Source organism: Saccoglossus kowalevskii, chromosome 7, assembly GCF_978046115.1.
Source record: "Saccoglossus kowalevskii chromosome 7, keSacKowa6.1, whole genome shotgun sequence".
NCBI classification, from domain to species: Eukaryota; Metazoa; Hemichordata; class Enteropneusta; family Harrimaniidae; genus Saccoglossus; species Saccoglossus kowalevskii.
Genome location: NC_140647.1, coordinates 12,298,739 through 12,321,781, shown reverse-complemented (window position 1 = coordinate 12,321,781; position 23,043 = coordinate 12,298,739). Strand labels below are relative to the sequence as shown.

Here is a 23,043-nt window from a genome sequence, read left to right as displayed (position 1 = left end):
CTATTTAGACAGCCATCCAGAAATCCTGACTATACCGGTACATTATATAACTTTAACACTGAATACCAAAAAGAGCTTCTAGCAGCTGTTTGGAAAGCTAGATCTTATTGTATTTGACATTGTAGCCAAAAAGATTCAGCTATAATTTGCAAACAATGACTTTGATGTAGAAAGGGGTTTTAACACAAACTTGTCTGAACTATATTTGCATGTGAACAACCAGGTATTTTTTTTTTTAAATTTTACCCTCTGCATGTTATCCAATCAGTTGACCCACAAGACTGGCCCGTCCACTGGTATATATGAACAATACTTCAGAATGCAAAAGTCATTTTGAGAAAACACTTTATTGCCTTTTCTTTAAGACACAATATATATATACAACTTTATTTCAAAAAACAAACAAACCTGGCAGCGCTGATAGAAACTTGCAGTTCTTTAAAATCATAAAATTTCAGCCACTTTTTAAACACATTAAGCTAATGGATGGTTTGATTTGAACTGCAATACAAACATTCTACAGCCAGAAATAGGGATGGGATTTGAGACATACTTGATATTGTCTGGCAATTTAGCATGTTCAACAAAAGTACAACTGTATTGATTGAAAACTAAACTATATGCAAGATGCACATTGGAGCTTAACACTTGGGGCAGTCTTTTAAAGTCAAGGAAATGGAAAAATTGCCAACTCAATAGAAACTCGCTTGCCTTAACAGACCATAGTGTGTGTGTGTATATATATATATATATATATATATATATATATATATATATATATATATATATATATATATATATATAGGCAATATGCATTTAGAATTTGAAATTGATGCAAGTATACACTAAATTCCCAGATTCAAAAAACAGAACTATTAAATTAACTGTAACAACCCTCCCCAGTATTTCTTAACTAGTACTTAACATTCTACACCCCCAACAAAACAGGATCAGAGTTGGTGCACATGTCTAAATGGAAGACATGCACATTATATCTTGCATCAAATAAAATATGAAACCAATATTGGGTTATGAAATGTACACTTCTTTGCATTGTGTTACCGCAACTGCAACCACGCTTTCAAACATGTCTGTACAGGTTTTCATGGAAACAGTTTTGCTGCCAGATGCTTGATAATTAGTGTGACTGGGGAAAAAACGTTTTTCATGAGAGGGGTTCATTTATGCTTAGTTTCATTTTATGTTTTTTCCACTGATTGAATACATACTAAACTAATCAGGTATTTTGGAGCTATGCTTAGGGATTATCTAGTCCATTTGAGTTGAGGAATGCATGAGCATACCCACTGAATCAAATTCAATATCAATGGTAACAAACTAAGACTTAGTCTGCATGATATAGGGGTTGGATACCTGAAGCACTCAATACTGATTCACACAGAATATTTGCATAAACCCTGAGAAATAAAAATCTCCCACTTGGTCCAATATGTTTTTTGCCATAGTTTACCTAGCAATTATTACACAACACGACCCTTGCCTGTCCTATACTTAATGAGGTAGTCCACCATACACATGTACTGTGTGATGACAGATTAACAAACTAACAATTAGTTGAATTATAGGTGCATGTAGATTAGATTAGATCATCCCAAGACCCAAGTATAGTTTGTGTACACTATGGAGTTGACATTGCACTGCTTTGTCACAGGTAACGACTAGTTAACTTACAATTATATATACCGGTAATATAATCATTAAAATAAAATAAAAATCTGTGATTGTTACAAAACCTGTACCTCCAAAACATAGAATACATAGATGACACTGTGCTACTTTGTTGCCTTGCACAGCATCTTAAAGTAGATGAAGCAGTAACTGTTTGACTTTATCCACATATTCCTCCAGTGTCCAACCACAACCACATTGTTTCTGTTAAAAGGTTGAAAGAAAGCGACCACTCACAGCATGGCAAGGTTTTGAATTGTCTTTGTCTGGAGTATTGTCATATGATAAGAGTACGGAATAATCTGTTAACACATCATGGTTATGAAGAATTGTTTCCAGTTGAACATTTGGTAAAATGTAGCTCTCTACACAACTTCAATTCACAGGGCACGCGTTGTTGGCATTTAATGTCTCGCAGAGCAACATGACATAGTTTGTATAATAAATAAAGGCACCAATATTCTTGAAATGTACTCTTCATGACTTCATATTACAACATATTAATCCAAATGTTCCTTTTGTGTTTCTACCTCCCACTGAAATGATAAAGATAGGTTGTGATAAATTAAATCCAACATGGTTTCATTTCATAATGTTTTATCCCATATCTCAAAACATTTGTGTTTTTCACAATTGAAATTATGATTTATGTGTTCAAATTTGGATAAAATTATCATAACACATGATTGTTTGTTATTTTGTACACCCACCACAGATGTACTGTGCACAACACTCCATCAGCCATATATATTTATGTTGCTCATAAATGTGTTACAACTAGCACCCCCAACTATACACTGAAGATTCCATTGAAGTGTTGTGTTGTGTTCCTACCGGTCTCAATTCAGACCTATTTATGTACTTTTTAAGGCCACTTATTTGTGAATTCAAGGCCTACTTTTGCAGCAAACTCGCACAAATTCTGAATATGCAATCATATTACTACCGGTAATTACTACTAATAATAAAGAACGTTCGTTACAAACATTTTCCAGATGTCAAACTCAGACCTTGTCTTTTGAAAATTCTCTTGGAGCTAAAAATGGCTCTCCCGGGCACAATGGGGATAATTAAAAGAGCTGTGCTATTTAAATCTCCTCAAAATTGTATGGATTGTCACTCAAAAGAGTGACGATTAGCTCTTCTGAGTCTTGACATGACTTAGTAAGTCATGTCTGTAGAATTCTGTGCTGTGCCGATAACGTCAACTCACCATTGCAAGTTGTCTACCAATGTTGCCTATTGTCACACCACCTGAGAAGAATATACACGGCAGCCATGATCGTACATAAAGGAAATCTGGTTCTGTGTACCTACAAGTGAAAGGCAGAAGTAGAATAGAGTTAATTACCATATAGACATATGACTCATTGTCAAAACATTCAGTATTTACTGAATGGTAAATCAAATTAAGAACTATGCAGTGTTCTGCACCTGAATTTCCTCCTTAGTAATACAAGGGTCATTGAACAAGTGATATGTCGGACAAAACAGGTCATCCCAAGGAACCTATTGGTACATATTGCATATGGAAACAATTCAGTTTGAAAGAAGCAGTGTTATATAAGAAAAGTTGAGGAATTTGATGAACAGTAGTCATACCGGTACTAAATATCAAATTTAAACAAATATTTTTTTTTTGAGAATATGATTAACATTACCCTATATGCATTAGAGAGGTTTATTTGCAAAAAAGCAATTATTAGACTGAACAGCATAAAAACAACAGAGTTGAGTTTCTGGTTTGTTTTATAAAAATGTTTTTTATCGAATGCCACAGATTTGTCACAAAATCACAAAAGTTTGTACGAGCGAAAATGTCTCTGGGATTAGTACATGCTGAGAGACTGCAACTTTTGCATAATTTTGTATTCACAAATGCCATAAAATTCCTAGCTGCAAATTTGTTTATCTAGTCTCCTACTGTGAAATAAGAATGTGAATTAAGTACATAATACATACCTATAAACACCATTGTAAACAAGTAACTGTGTAACAAATGTAGCTAAGACCGCTATACCAATACCAAGCCCAAATCCACTGCGTGATCTGTCAAATAACCACCATAATCCAATGGATAATGCAGCTAGTGTCAGCGAAAACTGTAAATTATTGGCAAAATCAATTTTCTGAAAAATTCACAGTTAAGAAAACTAAAACATGTACGCTGTAAATGGTTTATTCTCACGCATATTTATGTTTTAATGTGAATATAAAGTGTAATATGTATCCCATATGTAAATGAGGTAGCCTGTTTTTATGCAAATTAGGCAGGACTAGCATCTAGGATAATTTCTTCTTCACTTGCAATAATGGATTATGGGTAATAACAGAAGCTGCTGATATGAAACCTAACTAATAATGTATGGTTTGACACAACATTGACCTATGACCTGAGTGAGAATTAAAAGGATACAGCACTAGCATGGTTGATACCAACGAAGACAGCTACACATCTCATAACAGTGGACCATTCTTGCTGTACTTTTTGTGGTTCTCCAAGCCTATCATCCATACATGGATACAACAAACCAACTAAAGCTGCAGTCAAAAAGAAAAAAAAAACACTTATTGTTATTACTGTAAAATCTATATTAGAAACTATGGCTTCTATTAAAATGGTACAATGCACTGAAGGAGATGTGGCTTCGATTAGAGCACCTATACATATGAGAGATAATGAATTTTTGGTTCTGAATTGTTCAAAATGAATGGGTGCGACTTCTATTAGAGATGCGTCTTCTAATACAGAATTTACAGTATTATTTATTATTATACACATTGCCTGCTAAAGCCAATAACTGTGTTAGGAACTGTACCTCCAATAAAATACAGGACTTTGAAAGTGGCAATTGGTTGCAGAAAGCAGTAACTGCATTAACATTTTAGTGAAATTAGACATTTAAGATATGAAAATTTAATTCTTCATATCGTTTATTACAAATCAGAGCATCATTCCACAATGAGTGTCTCTCTCTGCTATTGGTTGTAAAAGAAGCAGAATTTTGGCATAACTGCATTGTTCACTGCTGCTGTTATTAAATACACAAGTATGTGTTCTTGTTAATAAAACTATTTATGGGCAACGTTGTCACAGCACATTGCGTGCTAGTGTTGATCAGCAAGCGATAATTTTATCATTCACGTGACGCATGTTGACAAAAATGTAAACAATGATGTCACAGCCTAGAACATATTTGAAACTACCATCCTAAAAGTATAAAGAAAATTCTTCCGGATATTGACACGACACTAATTTATTTATAGAAGTTGATGTTATACAGGTAGACTTTAGACATGAATAACATCATGTTATCCAAGGTGATTAAAACACAACAAAAGTTGAGTTGTTGAGTTAATAATATTCACGTCTATTGATAGCTGTAAATTATGCATCCAGGACATCACTCAATTTAGAAATTGGAAGGGATCAAGTTTGAAATAAAGACGTACAGAATACATTTTCAATTCTTCACTAGCAATCTATGACCAGTATGTCAATGTTTTCTTTGTGAAATAAACGAGAATAACGAGAATAAAAAATTTACATACCTGCTGCTGTACCACAACATGGCGGTACCCACCACGCTGATGAGAAGACGCTGGCTAACACTTCGGGCGGAAATAACGTTACATTACGCTGTACTTGCAACAGATTTAGCACCAATGCAAAAAAGACACCCACAGCGAACAGGACAATACCTCGTATAATCATGTACATAGTAGGCCTGGAAATAATTTCAGCTCTCATCTTAATATATATATATATATTATTGTAGTAAATAGTGATATAGTTTTGTTCATTCAACTTAGTCTCTGTAAGGTCTGGTAACCATGGTTACAGCAAGATTCTGAAAATACAACATTTTTCAAATTAATTTGTGAAAACAAAATAGTACTACATGTATGAGTGTGTACAAATGTAGATTGCAACAAATAACGACCTTGTTTGTATCTAACCCATGTAATCAAGAGCATCTACAAAGAGATGCAGTAACTGGCTGCCAAGCAATGGAGATAACAGCCAGCTGAGATGATACAGCAACCTTGTGATCTCAGGTGACAACTACTATCATTCATGTACAAGGTACAGTTGAACTTGACAGTACAAGATACAACCCTGACCCTTTGACCACCCACACAATCACAAGATGCAAAGCAGCAAAAGTGTGGCTCACGCCATACACCTTACTTAGAAAACAAAGTCTATTCTCACGCTAACTATCTTGTTATCTGCTGTATCCTTGAGGACACAGTTGTTCTCTTGTACCTCACTGCAAATACAAGTAAATAAGTATTGATCTCTTGGCAGATGATCAGTGTTCCATAACTAACAACCCCAACAAAAAAATTACCATGTACATTGAAAGTGTCAAGTAGGCTTATCATAGGAATGCTTTATTAAAGACTCAGACATCATGCCTGCTGTATGTAGGATTACTATGCATAGCTGCAGAGATTTTCAGCAGGGATTGTGATGCAGAGAAAGTTATTTGATGCATTCTGCTCAAATGGGCCCTTTTAGGTTCTTGCCTCCAGATGAGGGGAGGGTCACTTTTAGGTTCTTGCCTCCAGATGAGGGGAGGGTCCCTTTTAGGTTCTTGCCTCCAGATGAGGGGAGGGTCACTTTTAGGTTCTTGCCTCCAGATGAGGGGAGGGTCACTTTTAGGTTCTTGCCTCCAGATGAGGGGAAGGTCAATCTATGTGTTGAGGGTTATGTACATGGTTTAAACTAGTCAGCACCTACAAATTTAAAATGATGTCAAAACATACAAGTAATATGATTATGTATATTATGGCATATCTTTAACTCCATGCATGTGAAATTTCCTAATGCTACAATGTTAACATTTTGTGATGGTTTGATACCAACACATGTCAGTGGATTTCTCTAAATTTACTCCAGACTACTACATGTGACTATAGCATTTTGTTTGACAGAACCAGGACAGTCTTATCTACTTCAAATGGAATATATTTTTGCTGTTTACAATGAAAATATGAATCAACGAAAAATACAACTTCAAAAACAGCATGATTTAATTACAGCAAAAAATAATTTCAGCTAAAATACAGTAAAGTGTATCAACAAATGGACCACTGAGATGAAGGTATCAAATTTATATGCACTAGTCATTTACAATTTACTACGCTCAAAATAATAAACAAATATCACAACGTCAAACAATGAAATCTAGTATGCTTTTGTATAATGCATGTAGATACGATATCCCCGGGGTCTTGTTCATGGTCGCTGTATGTAATATTAAAGTTCCTTGTTTTTGAAGGGTGCATGTAACCTGATTCACTGAACAACACCCTGTGGGTGACACGCAGACTGTGCGATACCTAAAGAACAGTAGCACCAATGTTATGACTGCCACGTACTTTACCGTGACAGCGCCTGATACTTTTGTGGAAGAGCTTCGGAAGCCGAGCGTTTCGTTCAGAAAATATATCGCTAAAGATATGTTTATTTATGGCTACCCGATTTACACTAAGAATGTCTTGACTTTCTGGTTTTACAAAGACCTAACTGGATATATTATCACTCGCAAGGTCGAAACAGCTGTGAAATGCTGCTTTCGTTTTCAAAGGCCAATGATTTAAAAACGCGTTATTAGGCATTCCACTTTACTATTTTACACTCACTAATTTGCCAGAGAACAGGAAATAATACATGCTTACGTGCACGTACATTACCTCCGATAATTTTTAATGCACGACTCCGACCCAAGGACGTCAACAACACACAACACACAAGCCAACTCAGACAAGTGATGCACAGAATTATAATACACTACTCACACTGTTTTACACATGCTGAAAAACGTGCACTGGTCAAATTCATGAAAATATCAAAATGTTACCTGTGTGTGGTGGTCCTTATGTCTGTTTCCGAGCTGTAGATACCAAAATATAAGGTAGATAAATGCGAGAAAACCAATAACTTCGATTACAGTGCTACCCGGCTAAAGCGTGCTGTTGTTTTGACTCATATCGAAATGGCGGAAGTAATTAATCACGCATGCGTGAGAAGGTGAGGTGATGGGCACTAACCAATCAGCAACCAGTATAAATTTTGTCGGATGACATCGCATGATTACAAAGTCGGTCACATGCTTTCGGTCTTTAATTTCGTCGAATCAGTGAAAATCAACCTCGAAACAAGGTCACACACATACCTGTGTGTTTCGGGTCACTGTAATGGTGTGACTTCTGGCCCATGGCCAATCACCGACAGACGAACATTTATTTTCCTCGTACCACCCGTCACGTCAGTTTGGTCTGAGCACAATTAATCCTTTTTAGTATCCCGTGATTTGAGTTCGTATGTTGCAAATATATTTGCAATTATTTATAATTAAAAGAACAATACTCAAACACAACCATTACAAATCTGGAAGGGCGATGGTATAAAAACTGTGCAAACTTGTTTCTTCACTTTTTTTATCGATTTAGTCTACGAATCATGATTTTTTTTTCAAAAAATCAATATATAGTTGTTTTTTTTCTGTGCAGCCTTGTGTTCCGAACAATTGTGTTGTAATAAATTTAGCGTACAAATCAAGCACGTGCGAACATTCGCCACATCATGGTGTGATTTCATATGCAATACAAATATTATAATCTTACAATAGCGTATTTTCGCACACGTAGTCGGTTTTGGGTGCAAGTGGTGTATGTTAAATTAATCATAACTTGAACAATAATTTGAATACATGTCGCTTTTTCCGTACTTGCCATTGTCATTATCCACTCTATCTGCACGCGGGCACAAATTTTGAAAATAAAAAGTAAAAATTTTTGAATCGAGACGCATACAGAAATGTCATATTTTGCCGTGTGCGGCGCACTTAGATATCTGAAAATCGTTCCACTAGCACAATACAAACAACTTTTGATGAGTGTGCATGAATCTTCCCATATGGAAATCAACAATCCAGGGCTTTGTCTTTTATTTGCAATTTGATTGCTTTTAGTTGTGATAATAATAATAAGAAGTGACTTTGGACGAGTATGTCACGGACTCAATAGGGAGACCAAATCCACTGTGACATTTTAGTGGCAAAGTGCCCATAAACGGTTAGGAGAGACAAGAGTTGTTCAATGCTTGGAACTGTCGTCTGCCTCAAAAAAACAGTTTAAAGGGCGGCAGTCGTCGAGCCGCGTCCTGTTCGATATGGGACTCATAGCGACGTATACAACGCGTGTAAAATACATTGTTTACTTAAATGAAATTCGAACACGCGCCGCGCGACGACCACCGCGCTTTAAGTTGTTGTTATGGAATCCCGACAATTATCAGAGCAGTTTGACCCTGCCTGATCATCAACTTTGTTATTTAAATATGTTGTCTTTGTTTTTATTTGCCCGTGCCGATAAGCCTCGCAAGCCCCAAATAGCTGGTAGATACATCAATAGATAAACGATTCTAGTATCGATAAACAAATAATACAATACTATCGAGATGGCGCGAACGGCGGTTGTTAGACGAACCCACCTGAAGTAGTATTAGTATTAGGCAAAACCTTATGGATCTTATTTAAATTATTCGATGTATTCAAGACAATGAATGATTTGACTGTATCATATTACGATATGTCATATTTATTCAGAACTGTACAAACTTACATTAGACCAATGTAATTGGCCTAATTGGTATGCTCCTACAGAAAATGTTTATTAGCTTTGTCGGGTCTCTCTAAAATACAACACATGAATGTTTTATTTACTAGAACTGAGGACGATCATAAATTAGCTTTATTCGTCAAAACAAACAATCAAAATGCACCATACTGAAATATACGAGGAAAACAACCGAGGTTAAAATTGATTTAAAAATACAGCCTGTTTAATCAAGATATGTGTTACTGCCCTTCCCCAATAACAGTATTGTAAATATTATTAGTATTAATAACGGCTGATATGAACAAACCAAATTACCATAACCGTCTCTAAGGTATTTTAAGAGACTGATCTATATGAAAGGGGACAAAGGGATGATGGGTCACTCGTGCTTATATCGCCCCGCGTATGTAATACTTCGATCATCATGTTTATCAATTGACGCTATTGAATTGCTTTTCATATTTTACAACTAAAGTCAATAATATTTTTTGCATATGCATTTCTCATAATTTTCATACTAATTTTTATCAACATTTCTAATAATAAATGTTTTCCAGGGTAACAAGGTGCTGGCATTCGAACTTTAGGGGACAGGTACTTATAATTAATTGTTTGAAACTATCATCAATTTATAATGATAAGTACAAAAGACAAAAATCTATTAGGAAAAATTTGTGTTCAAGTATTAGCTTAACGGCTAAAAATGAATTGGATACTTTGTGATCACAACAATAACAAACAAACAATCTTTATTACATAAAGTATAATATAAAGTATAATATAATAATAAAATGACATTAAAAAAAACAAAAGTGAATATTTACAAACAATTGATAATCTTATTTATTTTAAGTTGCACTTCGCTCAAAGCATTAATTATTCAATGGCGTATACAAAAACCTCTAAAAATATTCAACATCACGTTTTAAGTTATTTACAAATCAAGTCATGTCTTGTATTTTCTACTGATTTCAAACTGACACCATACTGTGGCCTCTATGTTTTGCTAGTCGGGTCACGACAATCTTAAATAATCATTTTTTGTAACTTTGACCCCGGACTAGTAATTGATACCCACAAAATATTGCTGTTTCATGTTACAATGGACCAATAAACATTGTCATGCGATATACGACCAGTTTTCTCAAACATTATAATGCTACCTTTAACTTATGGTCGCCATGATGATAATTATTCCCGCCAAAATGTCGGCGTAACAATTTGACTATTTTTATGGGTTTTTTTTTCTAAAGAAAAATCGATAAATTTGAATCAAATAGATATAACTTCCTGTATTGGCTACGATTTTCATAAACATTTTAGAAGAAATGATGTGATTTCTTTTATGAATTAGTTCGGATGGGAGTTGCACTCAGTGAACTCTTCTGATTACTGCATGCAAGTGGTACAAGGATCAACTACGAGTGATAAGATAATTCAGTTCAGTTCAGTCAAAGTTCGGAATATAGTTCGATTGCACGATGTCACGAACAGATTGGTTCATGACCGCGTTTTCGTTGAAAATAAATTCACAAATAACCCATCTCACCCCTCGACTCTGTCAACTACCGCGACGTTCTCTATACAGGTCATCTTCCCCTCACATGCCCCAAGAATCATTCGTGGATACACCATCAAAATGACGTTATAAGTAGGGGCGATGTCATTGAAACTGACCACCATGTTTGGTTGTGTAGTCGTTTGTCGTCTAGATTATAGTGAAATTTCTCAAAACCACAATCTTAATCGTTAAGTTATTGCATTTATATAATTTTTAAACGCAGGCTGTCACAATTTGAGAAGAAGTATTAATATAAAGTACTATATATCCTGTGATGTATATAACTCTCCGCCAGTTACAACGATAACAAGTTAAAATCGTTTTAATATACTTTTAAGACAAAACAATACATAGTAGAAAAAACTTTCAAAAGTATTTAACTAATAAACGAGTTTACGTACAAATTCTTGAGTAATTCGGCACTATTTTAATCAAAGCGGACATACGAAATAGGCGTTTTTAGCGTTGAAACTATGACAAAATTAACCAAATCCTATGTCGTCTATAATTATCGATATTGTGCATTCCCTTTACGTTCCCATGACAAAACAATTATATATTATATCCCGAGTATTCTACACACTAACGTCTTTATTTCTTCTAAATTTCAAACGGAGAATTTACATCATGTTTATCTACCTAGTGCGTTTCTTTAAGAAACAAACAAATCATGTACAAAAATATAAATATATAATACCATCAAAACTGTTTACATAAGATATTAGTATGTTTTTTCCACTTCATAACAGATTGGACTAAATTAGTACACTACACTTTACGATATTTGACTGCAGAACAAATTATGATGTTTCGTTACATCACGCAGACTTACATTACATTACATTACATTACATTACATTACATTACATTACTTTAGTCTATTTCAAACCATTACATACCGTGTTTTTATTATCATATCAGGTGGACACATTCCCTGAATTGAACTTAGTATGCAGTTGATGAAACTGAAAGATGCATTATCGAAATTTAACAAGATAAGAACAGTTTTCTTGAGAAATGTGAACTTATCCTCGGGGGCGGACATCCGGGCATTTTCACCGCCTGGCAACCGGAGGCGGTGAAAACAATGGCCCAAAACTCGGAGAAAACGGTATTTTGGGATGATTGTTGAGACTCCTCTGAACAGTGTAACAAGATTAGCCCTACGTGTGTAACATATATAAATTTGGTTGTTCGGTATTACTTCAAAGTTGAGTTTGTGTTGTTTTCTCGAATTTTGACCGGCTCGACCGGCGTTCCACAGCAGCGCGCACAGAGCCCATAGAAATGCATGTACAGTGGTGCCCGTCGTAGCAACGTGGAACGTTTTGTGACGTAGCTCCGCCCCCGAGGATACTGGAAATTGTTAGTAAAAAAAACGACACTGGCACATTTGTGTTTCAATACCGATAATACTGGTACATCCTAAGTCCGTGTATTTGTATCGCCTGTTACTATAGTGATCACTCTATACGTGATCCATCTGTTGGTTACCTCGAGGCAATGACGGCCCCGAATAACGTACATCAAACGATGCCTTAATGGAACTATAAGCAAGACCGATAGACTGAAAAAATGGATCGATACCGGCTCTGATACCGACTCTCCACGGATTGGAAAACACTCGAATACCTACGAAGAGTAATTTCAACAAAGGTTGCACTATCCACACGATGACGGAATTTAATATTCCAAAGGAAACTCCCCACACCACACCGAAGATGGCGCCTAACAACAAACTCATGATACGATAGGTGTATACCTGGAATTAGAACATAAGAGTACACTGTAAGTATCATAATGATCTTGCAAGTCTGTGGGGGTATGTGGGTCGGGGTATATTGGCTGGGCAGAACATCGACCACGTCAGAAATATGTGGGGGTATGTGTACCGGGTTATGTTGACTGGGCAGGACATCATTCGCGTCAGCAGCTAGGGGGCATGCGGGTCCAGGGTGTCTTGGTTGGCTACTGGGATATGTCTGTGGTACCGGGATATGCTGAACATCAACCACGTCAGGAGTCTGTTGTACCAGGGTATATGGAATGTATGGGACATCATTTGTCTGTGGGACCGGGGTCTGTGTGTTGGAAAGGACATCAACCAGTCCAGCAGTCCCGGGACCGTGATGTGTGAGTTGCATAGGACAAGAATTTATAGACTTGACGGTTCGTGCATACAGTGTCCTTTGTTTTCCATTGAATTCATATCAGTCCGTTTGTTCAATATATATTCTGGCAAATGACCTGAGACTTACAAACTTATATGTTGCATAATTACCCACATGTCTAGTGGAATACACCGAGTGGACCCGGGTGAGTGGACAACCGATGCGCATAAACAAGATCGCGTGAATTGCGCCATCTGCCGACGACTACACGTTCACATATCCTCGGGGGCGGACATCCGGGCATTTTCTACCGCCTGGCAACCCTCACGGTGAAAACAAAGACCAAAAACTCGCAGAAAACGGTACTTTGCGATGGTTGTTGAGAGTCCCCTGAACAGTGTAACAAGATTAGCCCTACGTGTGTAACATATATGAATTTGGTTGTTCAGGATTACTTCAAAGTTGAGTTTGTGTTGTTTTCTCGAGTTTTCACCGGCTCCACGGCGTTCCACAGCAGCGCGCACAAAGCCCCATAGAAATACGTGGTACAGTGGTGCGCGTCTTAGCAACGTAGAACGTCCGTGACGTAGCTGAGTGAAAACATGGAATAATTGTGCACATAACATAAATATATTGCCCCTACAACAGTTATAACAGTATTTCACCTAAAACCATCCCGATTGCGTTGATAAACAGAATTAAAAATCATTGCCGTAACTTCATTTTGGACCCAGAATGGGGCACAGTATGCTGGTTCCCGCCTCAAGTGTCATGGCGTACCTCCTGCCTGCCATTCGCAAAGGACGCCGGGAACCAGCGAAAGTACGAATGTCCTGGATGGCGCAGAATGGTGGCGCAACTAGGGGCGCACAATGCTTATTTTGGGAAATGCGCCGGCGCATTCCAGTGGCGCAGAGTACCGATTTCGAGCCTCACACATACCTCACATACTATTATTACACAATAAACAATTACATACAATCTATACAACTCACCTGTGTGTAGGTAAATATTGTATAAAAGAATCCGTCTATTACCGGCCAATTACGGGACCCCAACGGTTCGTGGAAAACTGAATGATATGTCAACTACAAAGAAAATAAACATAATATTAACACGATATAACAGACGACATTCGACGTGTGTGCATGACGAGGAGGGGTATGGAGGATAGTAATGACAATTCCTGAGTATGAATAAATATGTTCACGCAACACTGCAGTGTTTCGTATTCGTTTTTCGTTTCAAAGATGTTTTGTTGTTGTAAAGGTCCATGGAGCACTCAATGCACACCCACCTCTACATGTTCATCTAATACATAGATATTGTCGCCGCTGCCCGTTGGTTGTAATCTCTTAAATGATAACAGTTCATGGTGCACGTCATCGTCAGGCTTCCCTCGTACTTCGCAATTTTCTTTCGCCATTTTTTCTCAGCTGAAAACGGTAAACAAAGAAAATTCCTACTAGGACGATGTGGCGTTTCTTCTATAGATAATGTAGTCATATTTACTGGATTTTGAATTTACATGATACTTTTACATTAATGAGTTCAATTGCAGATTTCACTTAGCAGAAGTAATAGAAAAAAATAAAATTTGAAAATTATTTAATTTGTAATATTTCATATTATCCCGCAAGGGGAACAAGAATGGTTGTTTTATCCGTTCTCCGAATTAATTAATTGCGTAGATAAATATATGGTAATACCCACTATTTAATGCAACACGTAATTAGAATCATGATCGATTAACTATATTTTCTGTTCTGCATATATTATTTGAAATAACCACTACCGTGACAAATCCGAATAAAATCTGATATATTGTATGGCGTGATTTTATTTTATATATTTTATTTTTATAATATATTTTTATTATTTTGTAATTTTTATTATTATTATTATTATTAAGTACATCTTAATTTGTATACGGCTTTAACTATTACCAAAATACAGCCAGCAAATAAATAATAAATTCAAATAAAATAAAATAAAATAAAATAACGTAAAAGAAAGAGTATGATAAAAATAAATAATTAAAGACGTATTTAAAAAATGAGAAAAAACAAACTGGGATCTTAATCAGATTATAACGTGACAATACAAATGTTACATTACTAGGAACGCCCCCTAGCGGCAGACACAATTCTTCATTCCTTTGTTGGGTTAAATCATGGATGGTGGTAAACATATTTTCACCTCCATGGGTCAAATGAAGTTCGACAACCAGCGAAGCCCCTGAAGTCAGTTATAGTGTATTGTAATATAATATATTTACATTAAATCGCATAAAATGACAAACGCAATGTTACCCAGTCTCAAATGAACATTTACCGGTATATAACCTCAAATGGATTAAATATTACATACACATACATCTCAAACCAGTGTAGCTGATTGTGCAATTAACACGCAAATGTTTGCAGTTAAAATATAATATCTATATTGCAGTATGTGTTGTTGGGCGTGTTTGTGTCGAACCTCGTGTCTTGTTGTAGGGCGAACGTCCTTGGGTGAACCTCATAAACATGGAGATGGCGGAAGTAGCGCTGGCCTCGCTGTAACTAAACATTTACCCACTAACGCCCAGGTGCCATACAAGCAAACATTTAAAAATAATCCCTGCGTTTGCGCAAAATATACGTATGGGTCTATTTATTATTCGAGAAATTATCGGCAATGTAAGCGGGATAAATAAGCAAATCCCAAATCTAATCTAGTGTAAATACTACTGTAAATAGTTAATATTGGCGCACGTATTTACGTACATGTTTACGTGGACTCAGGTGGTACAATGAAATATATATAATTGTTTATTTGCGTGATGGAATTAATAAAACCATTTTACCTACCGTACTGTGCGTAATGCTGAAGACTCCAATAGCAAGTGAAACGGTGTCGTGCATATAATATCGGAAGTACTGTTTGCTTGAGTTCGGGTCACTGACCGCATGAACGAGGCCAAAGGACGTTGGTCTATTGTAGGAGCGTATGTTTCATTGTACATTGGGTATATTTCTCCAAGGTAGACGATAATGCGTTCAACTGGCTCAAGGAAATATATTACCTAACTGGACCTCGATCGATCGCATACTACACTCAATAGTATACAAACGTGTAAATATCTCGCTGTTATTTTTGAGAAATGCAATGGGAGTAAATGACACAATTGTAACTGTTTATACCGTGTATTGTACTAATATACGTCATTGACACCACACCAACTTTTTTCGTAATAATCAGGTTTTTGACGACGTATTCAATATCTGCATCTCGCATTTCAAGTCTAATTTTATAGTGACGCCGGCCTCCCAATAAGTCGCTCTAGTTTAAACATTCCACTCACGTACTTCATTCGTATAGTCCCAATAGATGGAGGATTCACACGGCGTTAACGATTGATTTAACGAAATACGCGGTCGTCCGAAACTTCCATTGTGGTGGGACGTAGATTCATTCATTCATTCATTCATTTATTCATTCATTGTCGAATTAAAAGATGGGCAATATTACTGGTTCTTTCTAACAAAAATGTATTCGGTACATTGCATACCTGTGTGTTAAAGTTTGATGGCGCACTTCTAATATTTCATCAAGTATTGCCGTACATCCAATATGTGCCAATATAGGCGCGATGTTAAACAAAAGCGACGCAGAAAGCAGGAAATACTTACTTGCACTATATAATGCTTTGTGAGGCAGAGTACATCGCTCTGTCTAAGTTTCTGGTATAATAAAGCAAATATACTAGTAATCCGAAATTTCAAACAACTGATAATACTATCGACAAATCATACAATGTTATACTATTTGATTTATGGAGACAATTTATAGATTCCCGAGAACGTTGGGACATTAACCTCCCTTGCAAACAACATACTACTACATGGTGCATGTATACGCCACAACTCGTCTATTAATACTAGCTTGAATATAGTTATCCCATTGGTGAACTGTGTTTAGAAGAGCACAATAAGTAATTAGTTGTATACACAGTTTCAGCTGATCACACAATTTGCCAGTAACATATTGTCTTGGGCACTGAGTCTACGACACTATCTATAAATATGCTTATAGTATCTTTCAATCTATGTGTTACAAAAAGGACCAGCTTATATACATATGAAATCATACTTAAGCAACGATACACAAAGTTTATCATCCATATAAATACTAAACAAATACGTTTTACAATTTTGATTCACTATCCTTGCACCCCATGCTTAACCTGAGTAAATAATCCAACAACGCATTAGAGAAACTTGCCATCATCGAGTCGTGGTAGTTTTAATCTTTTAAAAATAAAATGCGTGTATCAGTTTTTTTTAAATATATATATATACAAGTAAGCTAGTTACTGTATTATTTACGGGATTAACTCAGGGCTTATATTTCGTAGATAGATCTTTAACTAATTGGAGTTTAATTGTTTTTTTCTGAAACCATTTTTATGCTGAATGTATTCATTATTTTTTCTCTCGATGCTCACTCCCCCACGAGAACATCATTCTACTACTTGCTGTAAATAACGTCGAGTATACTTGCAAGGATATGGAGGTTGAACAATATTAAATATCATCTTTTGTATTTGAAGACAACGAAATTAATTAAACGGAGATAAAACATATGTTTGTCTTGTAAAACCTATACATTTATCACAATGGATAAATGGGAGCTGTTAATGGAACGAATATATCTTAATCAGTACAATTGACCATCAATCATTTCTTACCTACTCAGGGTATTACACGAAGAAATGTAAAATTAATTATATACGAGGATATTAATGTGAGATAGGGAAGGCACCCCCTGGTATGGAAACTGCTTATACTATGAACCGAAAAGCTGTTAGTAAGTTGACTGGCTGACTGAGACCAGAGAACACATTTGTCGAAGTAAGTATACATGAATATGACATATACATAAACAATGAAGTATGTTTTTTACCCTTTATCGTGAACGTATTACTCGTATAGCCAACATGACCATACCAAATTAATACAAACAGTAAAATGTTAAGTGATAGCGACTATACACGTATAAACTGTGCCTCAATAGTTAGCAAATTATTTTCTGCTTGCTAGTATTAGGTATAGTCTTCAAGTTACATGTTACCCTGCATTCACAATCCGCATCTCAGGTTAAGGTCACTGTTACGTTAATGATAATATTTTTTTTTGTTATATATCAATAGTCACAATTAAATACAGTGAGATATACTCTCTGTGTTATATTCGACCTAATATGTATGAATTAAAATCGTTTTTTTTTGCAGGGAAATGTCATCTTTAGTCATGGACTTCCGCAAACTGTTTGTGTTGATGTCTGTGTTGGTCACCACTCGCTGTGAAGGTATTTAAAAAAATCATTATTAGTTGAACTAGCGTAACAGGTCAAAGGTGACGAATGTATTATAAACATATTTAAAAACACAATACTAAAACACATGTTGTCACCAGGTTGACACATTCTGAACATACTTGGAAATGAACTTGACTGAGTAAGCATGGCAAAGTAGTCTATTTCAAAGTGGTGGTGGTGTACAAAACAGTTTCATTTTTTAAAACTTATGTTCTCATTTTTGTACAGATTTTGTAACAGAAAGCGATGCAGTAAGATACACGTGCTTTGGGTGGGAATTCTCGGTAAACTGTGGTTCGCTGACTTGGGAGGATGCAAGGCAGGCATGCAAAAATGATGGGTTTGATGACTTAGCCACAATACGATCGGCAGAAATGCTGTCAGATATACATAAATTTGTGGATGAAAATGGATGGACCAAAGCAAATTGTCATGGCGGTGCAATGTGGATTGGTTATTATGATCCAGACACGACCAATGCCATTCCACACACGGAGGCTGATTTTCAGTGGTTAAGCACTGATACCTGTGCTAAGTACGTCGAATGGGAAGCGGGCAATCCAAATGATAATACTAAGAAAAACGCGACAGGACAGTCATGTACAGACCTCTGGTTAGTCATATACGTAATCTTCGATCAGTTTATTTGATGATTGTCATGTAGAATAATTAGCATACCCAAAAGATATCAGAAATATGTGTATAAAGTGTAACGATATATATGTACAAGGCCAGAGTAAAGGGCACAACTTCATAATGTTCAATATTATGAAAAAAAAATTAAAAAATAATATTTAAATACAGATATGCTTGAGTCAAAAACAGTTCTAATTAATTTTCTTTAATCGACGAAACAGATTACCTTACAATGTTCTCTATGTGCATTAATTGTTTCAATTCTTGATTGGACAGGCTTTCAAAGAATGGTTTGTATGACGATAACTATTGTACTAGAAAGCGGGGATACATATGCGAGAAATTGAGTAAGTAATAATAATAGTTTATACTTACTTAAGTAGATTGTGATCTATCATTGTTTATACTTGTCAAACGTGTATCTTGGAGGTACACTGGGTATGTTATTCACACTGGACTGTCACGTGTGATTGGATATGAACCGGGAGGGGTTCAATACTTGCAGATGAAGAGGGCCTTTTGCTGCATTTATTATATTCCTGGCAATGTGGAATATTCTGTTTTCTCTAATTACACAGAGTGCGGGTTGTCATACCACGAGTGTAGTATATATAGTATTGAACCAGACATGATTGTCAATAACTAATTATACGTTCTTATTGTTTTCTATTTTTACAAATCCACAGTTCGTCATGATTGCGGGGATGACTGCGGCTGCAATGGATCATGTTTTGCGTAGCGCATTTCTTTAATCTATACTTCGAGGAATCGCCGACAAGGCATTATGACGTCAGTTTTCTCGTCAATTATTCGTACTTTTCAGTCTTATTCGTCGCTTATATTATCACGCACGCTACTATGTCACAATATTATTAAAATTATCATAAAACATTAAACTCAAAAGTTGTAAGTTGTATCTGTTTGTTGAAAATATACCACCTTACTGACTTGAATCATCAACTGATTTGTGGAGTGTGCATATTTCGTGGATGTTTTATTGGAATGCACTGCACGCATACGTGCAAAATATGGCCCTTTCGATGTAACGTGTGGAATATGATGTAATCATGTGTAAGTGGGAATGGAATTGTAGTGGAAATAACATTATTATCAAGATTTTATTCACATTCATATTCTGCGAGTTTTTGTTATCATTTTAAGAACACATTACAATACAATGATTCCATAAAACTGTTACATGTTTCGAAAAGAGTTAGTGCATTATTAGATCATATGTCACCCTCGTACATCAATCTAATAATGATAAAATATTTCCTGCTAGAGATCTAAAGCCATCGAACATGTGACATTGTGTCATTCGGGATCCATAGTAGGAATGTCAAAGTAGCATATACAGAAAACACTGGCATTTCTATATGATACAACAAAACAACAGAGCAAATAAGTCTTCTGGTATAGCAAATACAGTGTTTGCCAACTCATAGAGATTTCGCGACAATAAACGAGCGATTAATATGCAGAAACACAATACGTGATCAATTTACCGAGAGAAAAAAAATACATGAACCTGCTGAATCGTAAATCGTTGTTCATATTCGCATGCTTCATATGCTGGGTATAGTGTTGCTGTAGAACTGGTTGACAATTAATTACCTTACACTTGAATCATCTCTGTTGTCATACAATCTAGCGGGAATATTATTATGAGTCAAATTCGAGATAACTACCGAATTTATGAAGCAGAAGAAGCCGATTCGTCTACGTAGATCAAGGTTGAAATCGCACCAAGTCCGATCGAAATCAACAAATAAATATTCAAATCATTGAATACAATATATACCCCAAGACGCAATTTCCCTTGCAAAGTATTCGAGCTTATGGCCTGATCTAGGGAGGCACAGAGACCCACAACTAGTGGGGCGTTCCCCGGCAACTATCTACCTTAGTGATAAAAAGGCATAGAGTGTGGAGTGTTCCCATAGATAAGGTCATAAATAAAGTTAGAAAGTACGAATCGGTGAAATTAAAGATGTCAAAGATTTAGTGTTGTTTGAAAATGGGTGCAGAGGGCGCGGTGAAATCAGAGAATGTTAGAATTCTGGCGATCATTTCCTTAGTTGTTACTTTTCAAATGTCAACAATATGTATGTACCCAGATTTCTAAAGAGTATGCGAGGTGAGGCTGAATCAGTGTATTATAAAGATGTAAGAGAGTGTTCCTGGGAACAAAGCGCCACAACCTTAGCAAAATACGTAATGTATTTCGTCTATGTGATTAGTTCAAGTAAGATGTTTATCAATTTTAACTCCAACAAATGTAACCGATTTAGCCTCGTTCACATGAATATAGTTGATGGAGAATCAGCCTTCTACGTCTAACGATTTACGACGCCCTTTGATTATCATGTAGTTAGTTTTGGAACGATTTATCGTTAAGCATTTGGCATCACACCAACATGATACGTCGTTCAAATGATTATTTTGTTCATGCTTTGGTAACGTATTATCATTATATGTAGGAAGGTAGTTGATAAGTCTAGTTTGTCACGATCTTATAATATATACATTCTTCAAAACGTTTCAGTTTGCCATCGAAAACTAAACAGCTTTGTTGACCAGAAGACAGGTATGTTAATAATAACAGTAATTTTAGTGGTGGATAAGATTCTAGATTATACCTTGAAAGTATTAGTTTTGGCAACTACTATTGAAATTAGTTTAAATTGGGCGGTGCTATCTGTGTAAATGTAAATGCGTAAACAAATAAAAAAGCCAGAGTCCATATTTTTATTACCACACCAGTTGGTCCTGCCAAGATGCTTACCACTACAAATAGTCGTCGTTATAGTGTATAACAGTGTGATCAAAACGTAGGAATTGAACATCTATCCATAAACTAACTGACTTGTTTTTATTATTGAGCCAAACTGGTTTCAATAATGAAAACACTTCAGTCTCACAATGATGATATTATACTATGATATCTTTACTGGTTTAAATTTTAAATTTTGTTAATTCAGCTGGTTTGATTATGTGTGCACGTTTTTTCTGTGGAAATGAATTATTCATTGACATAACAATTCCATATTGCTTGAAAGTACTGTTTACATTGTATTCAACAATTTGTGTAAGTAACACCACGGGACAGAAGGATATTGTATGAACGTAACCCAAAACACCTTTCCGGTATCCCACGGTGTTACCTACTTATTCACTGGTTGCATCATTCTAATTTTAAGTCTACATCAACAAATATTTTAATATTTGCCATCACTATGTACAATGACCACTCACCTGCCATGACCACATATGAGTTATGACTTAGATTAACATTCTCAAAAATAACAATTCTGTCGGGCCATCTGCTTTTAAGTTAAACAATTGTGACTTATTGGCTGTAATATAAATTACGCGCGTTTGGTTCCTTTGTGTATTATTGAATTACGGTATAAGTGTTTAGTGCTTATAACACCATTAGTAAACGAACATAAATGTTGTAAAAAGGGAAACACTATACTCATTAGGAAAGTCAGATTGATGAAGGCGTGTTCATATGGCACTCCCATATGTATCATATGATGAACCTTAGAAGAAAGAAACCACATGCTAGTAATTTATATTACGGACAAAAAATGTTAACTGTTCGACCTGATTAGTGTAGGCACTAAAGACGATTCCGTCATGAACTAAATATACAAAATTGAAATTAATAGTGCGATACAGTTTTTTGGATAGAGTAAAACATTGATAATAATGACAAGGTATACCTGTGGTATAAGCTTCATTCCGCTTTCAACATACACATGATATATGTACAATTGATAGATCGTTCTCTAATAATAGCGCGCTATTGAAAAACACATTTAATTGTATAATGATCTTTGTCATAGATCGTTTTATTCAGAAATAAATTAGTTTAAAGCGTGCATACATTTTGATTAAATGAAGTGAATTTTGGCGATGTCAAATTTAATCAACACAAATAAATAATGTTGTTATGTTCCTTATTGTTAAAATATTACATAATTGTTATGGTTATGGTTGAACTCTCAGGCAATATCGAAGTAATTGTAAAATATTGCTTTTCTATAT

The 23,043-nt window shown here is 35.7% G+C and overlaps 3 protein-coding genes across 3 annotated transcripts; 1 reads left to right on the top strand and 2 right to left on the bottom strand.

Moving 5' to 3' along the window:
• Positions 1–328: 328 nt before the first annotated feature.
• LOC100376700 (insulin-induced gene 2 protein-like) lies at positions 329–7,699 on the bottom strand. Its single transcript, XM_002730375.4, has 6 exons — positions 7,560–7,699; positions 5,242–5,540; positions 4,106–4,230; positions 3,652–3,818; positions 2,903–3,002; positions 329–2,225 (listed from the first exon to the last, which is right to left on the bottom strand). The coding sequence occupies exons 2-6, from the start codon at positions 5,438–5,440 to the stop codon at positions 2,190–2,192; spliced, it is 627 nt and encodes a 208-aa protein (XP_002730421.1). The 5' UTR covers positions 5,441–5,540; positions 7,560–7,699; the 3' UTR covers positions 329–2,189.
• A 3,489-nt stretch (positions 7,700–11,188) lies between these two features.
• Positions 11,189–15,929, bottom strand: LOC102801837 (caveolin-3-like). Its single transcript, XM_006811103.3, has 4 exons — positions 15,846–15,929; positions 14,291–14,429; positions 13,989–14,081; positions 11,189–12,644 (listed from the first exon to the last, which is right to left on the bottom strand). Exons 2-4 carry the CDS (start codon positions 14,417–14,419, stop codon positions 12,351–12,353), a joined length of 516 nt encoding a protein of 171 aa, XP_006811166.1. The 5' UTR covers positions 14,420–14,429; positions 15,846–15,929; the 3' UTR covers positions 11,189–12,350.
• Positions 15,930–17,733: 1,804 nt separating this feature from the next.
• On the top strand, positions 17,734–19,893 carry LOC100375347 (macrophage mannose receptor 1-like). The gene is made up of 5 exons (XM_006811102.2): positions 17,734–17,888; positions 18,269–18,345; positions 18,583–18,967; positions 19,267–19,337; positions 19,677–19,893. The coding sequence occupies exons 2-5, from the start codon at positions 18,273–18,275 to the stop codon at positions 19,727–19,729; spliced, it is 582 nt and encodes a 193-aa protein (XP_006811165.1). The 5' UTR covers positions 17,734–17,888; positions 18,269–18,272; the 3' UTR covers positions 19,730–19,893.
• Positions 19,894–23,043: the final 3,150 nt, after the last annotated feature.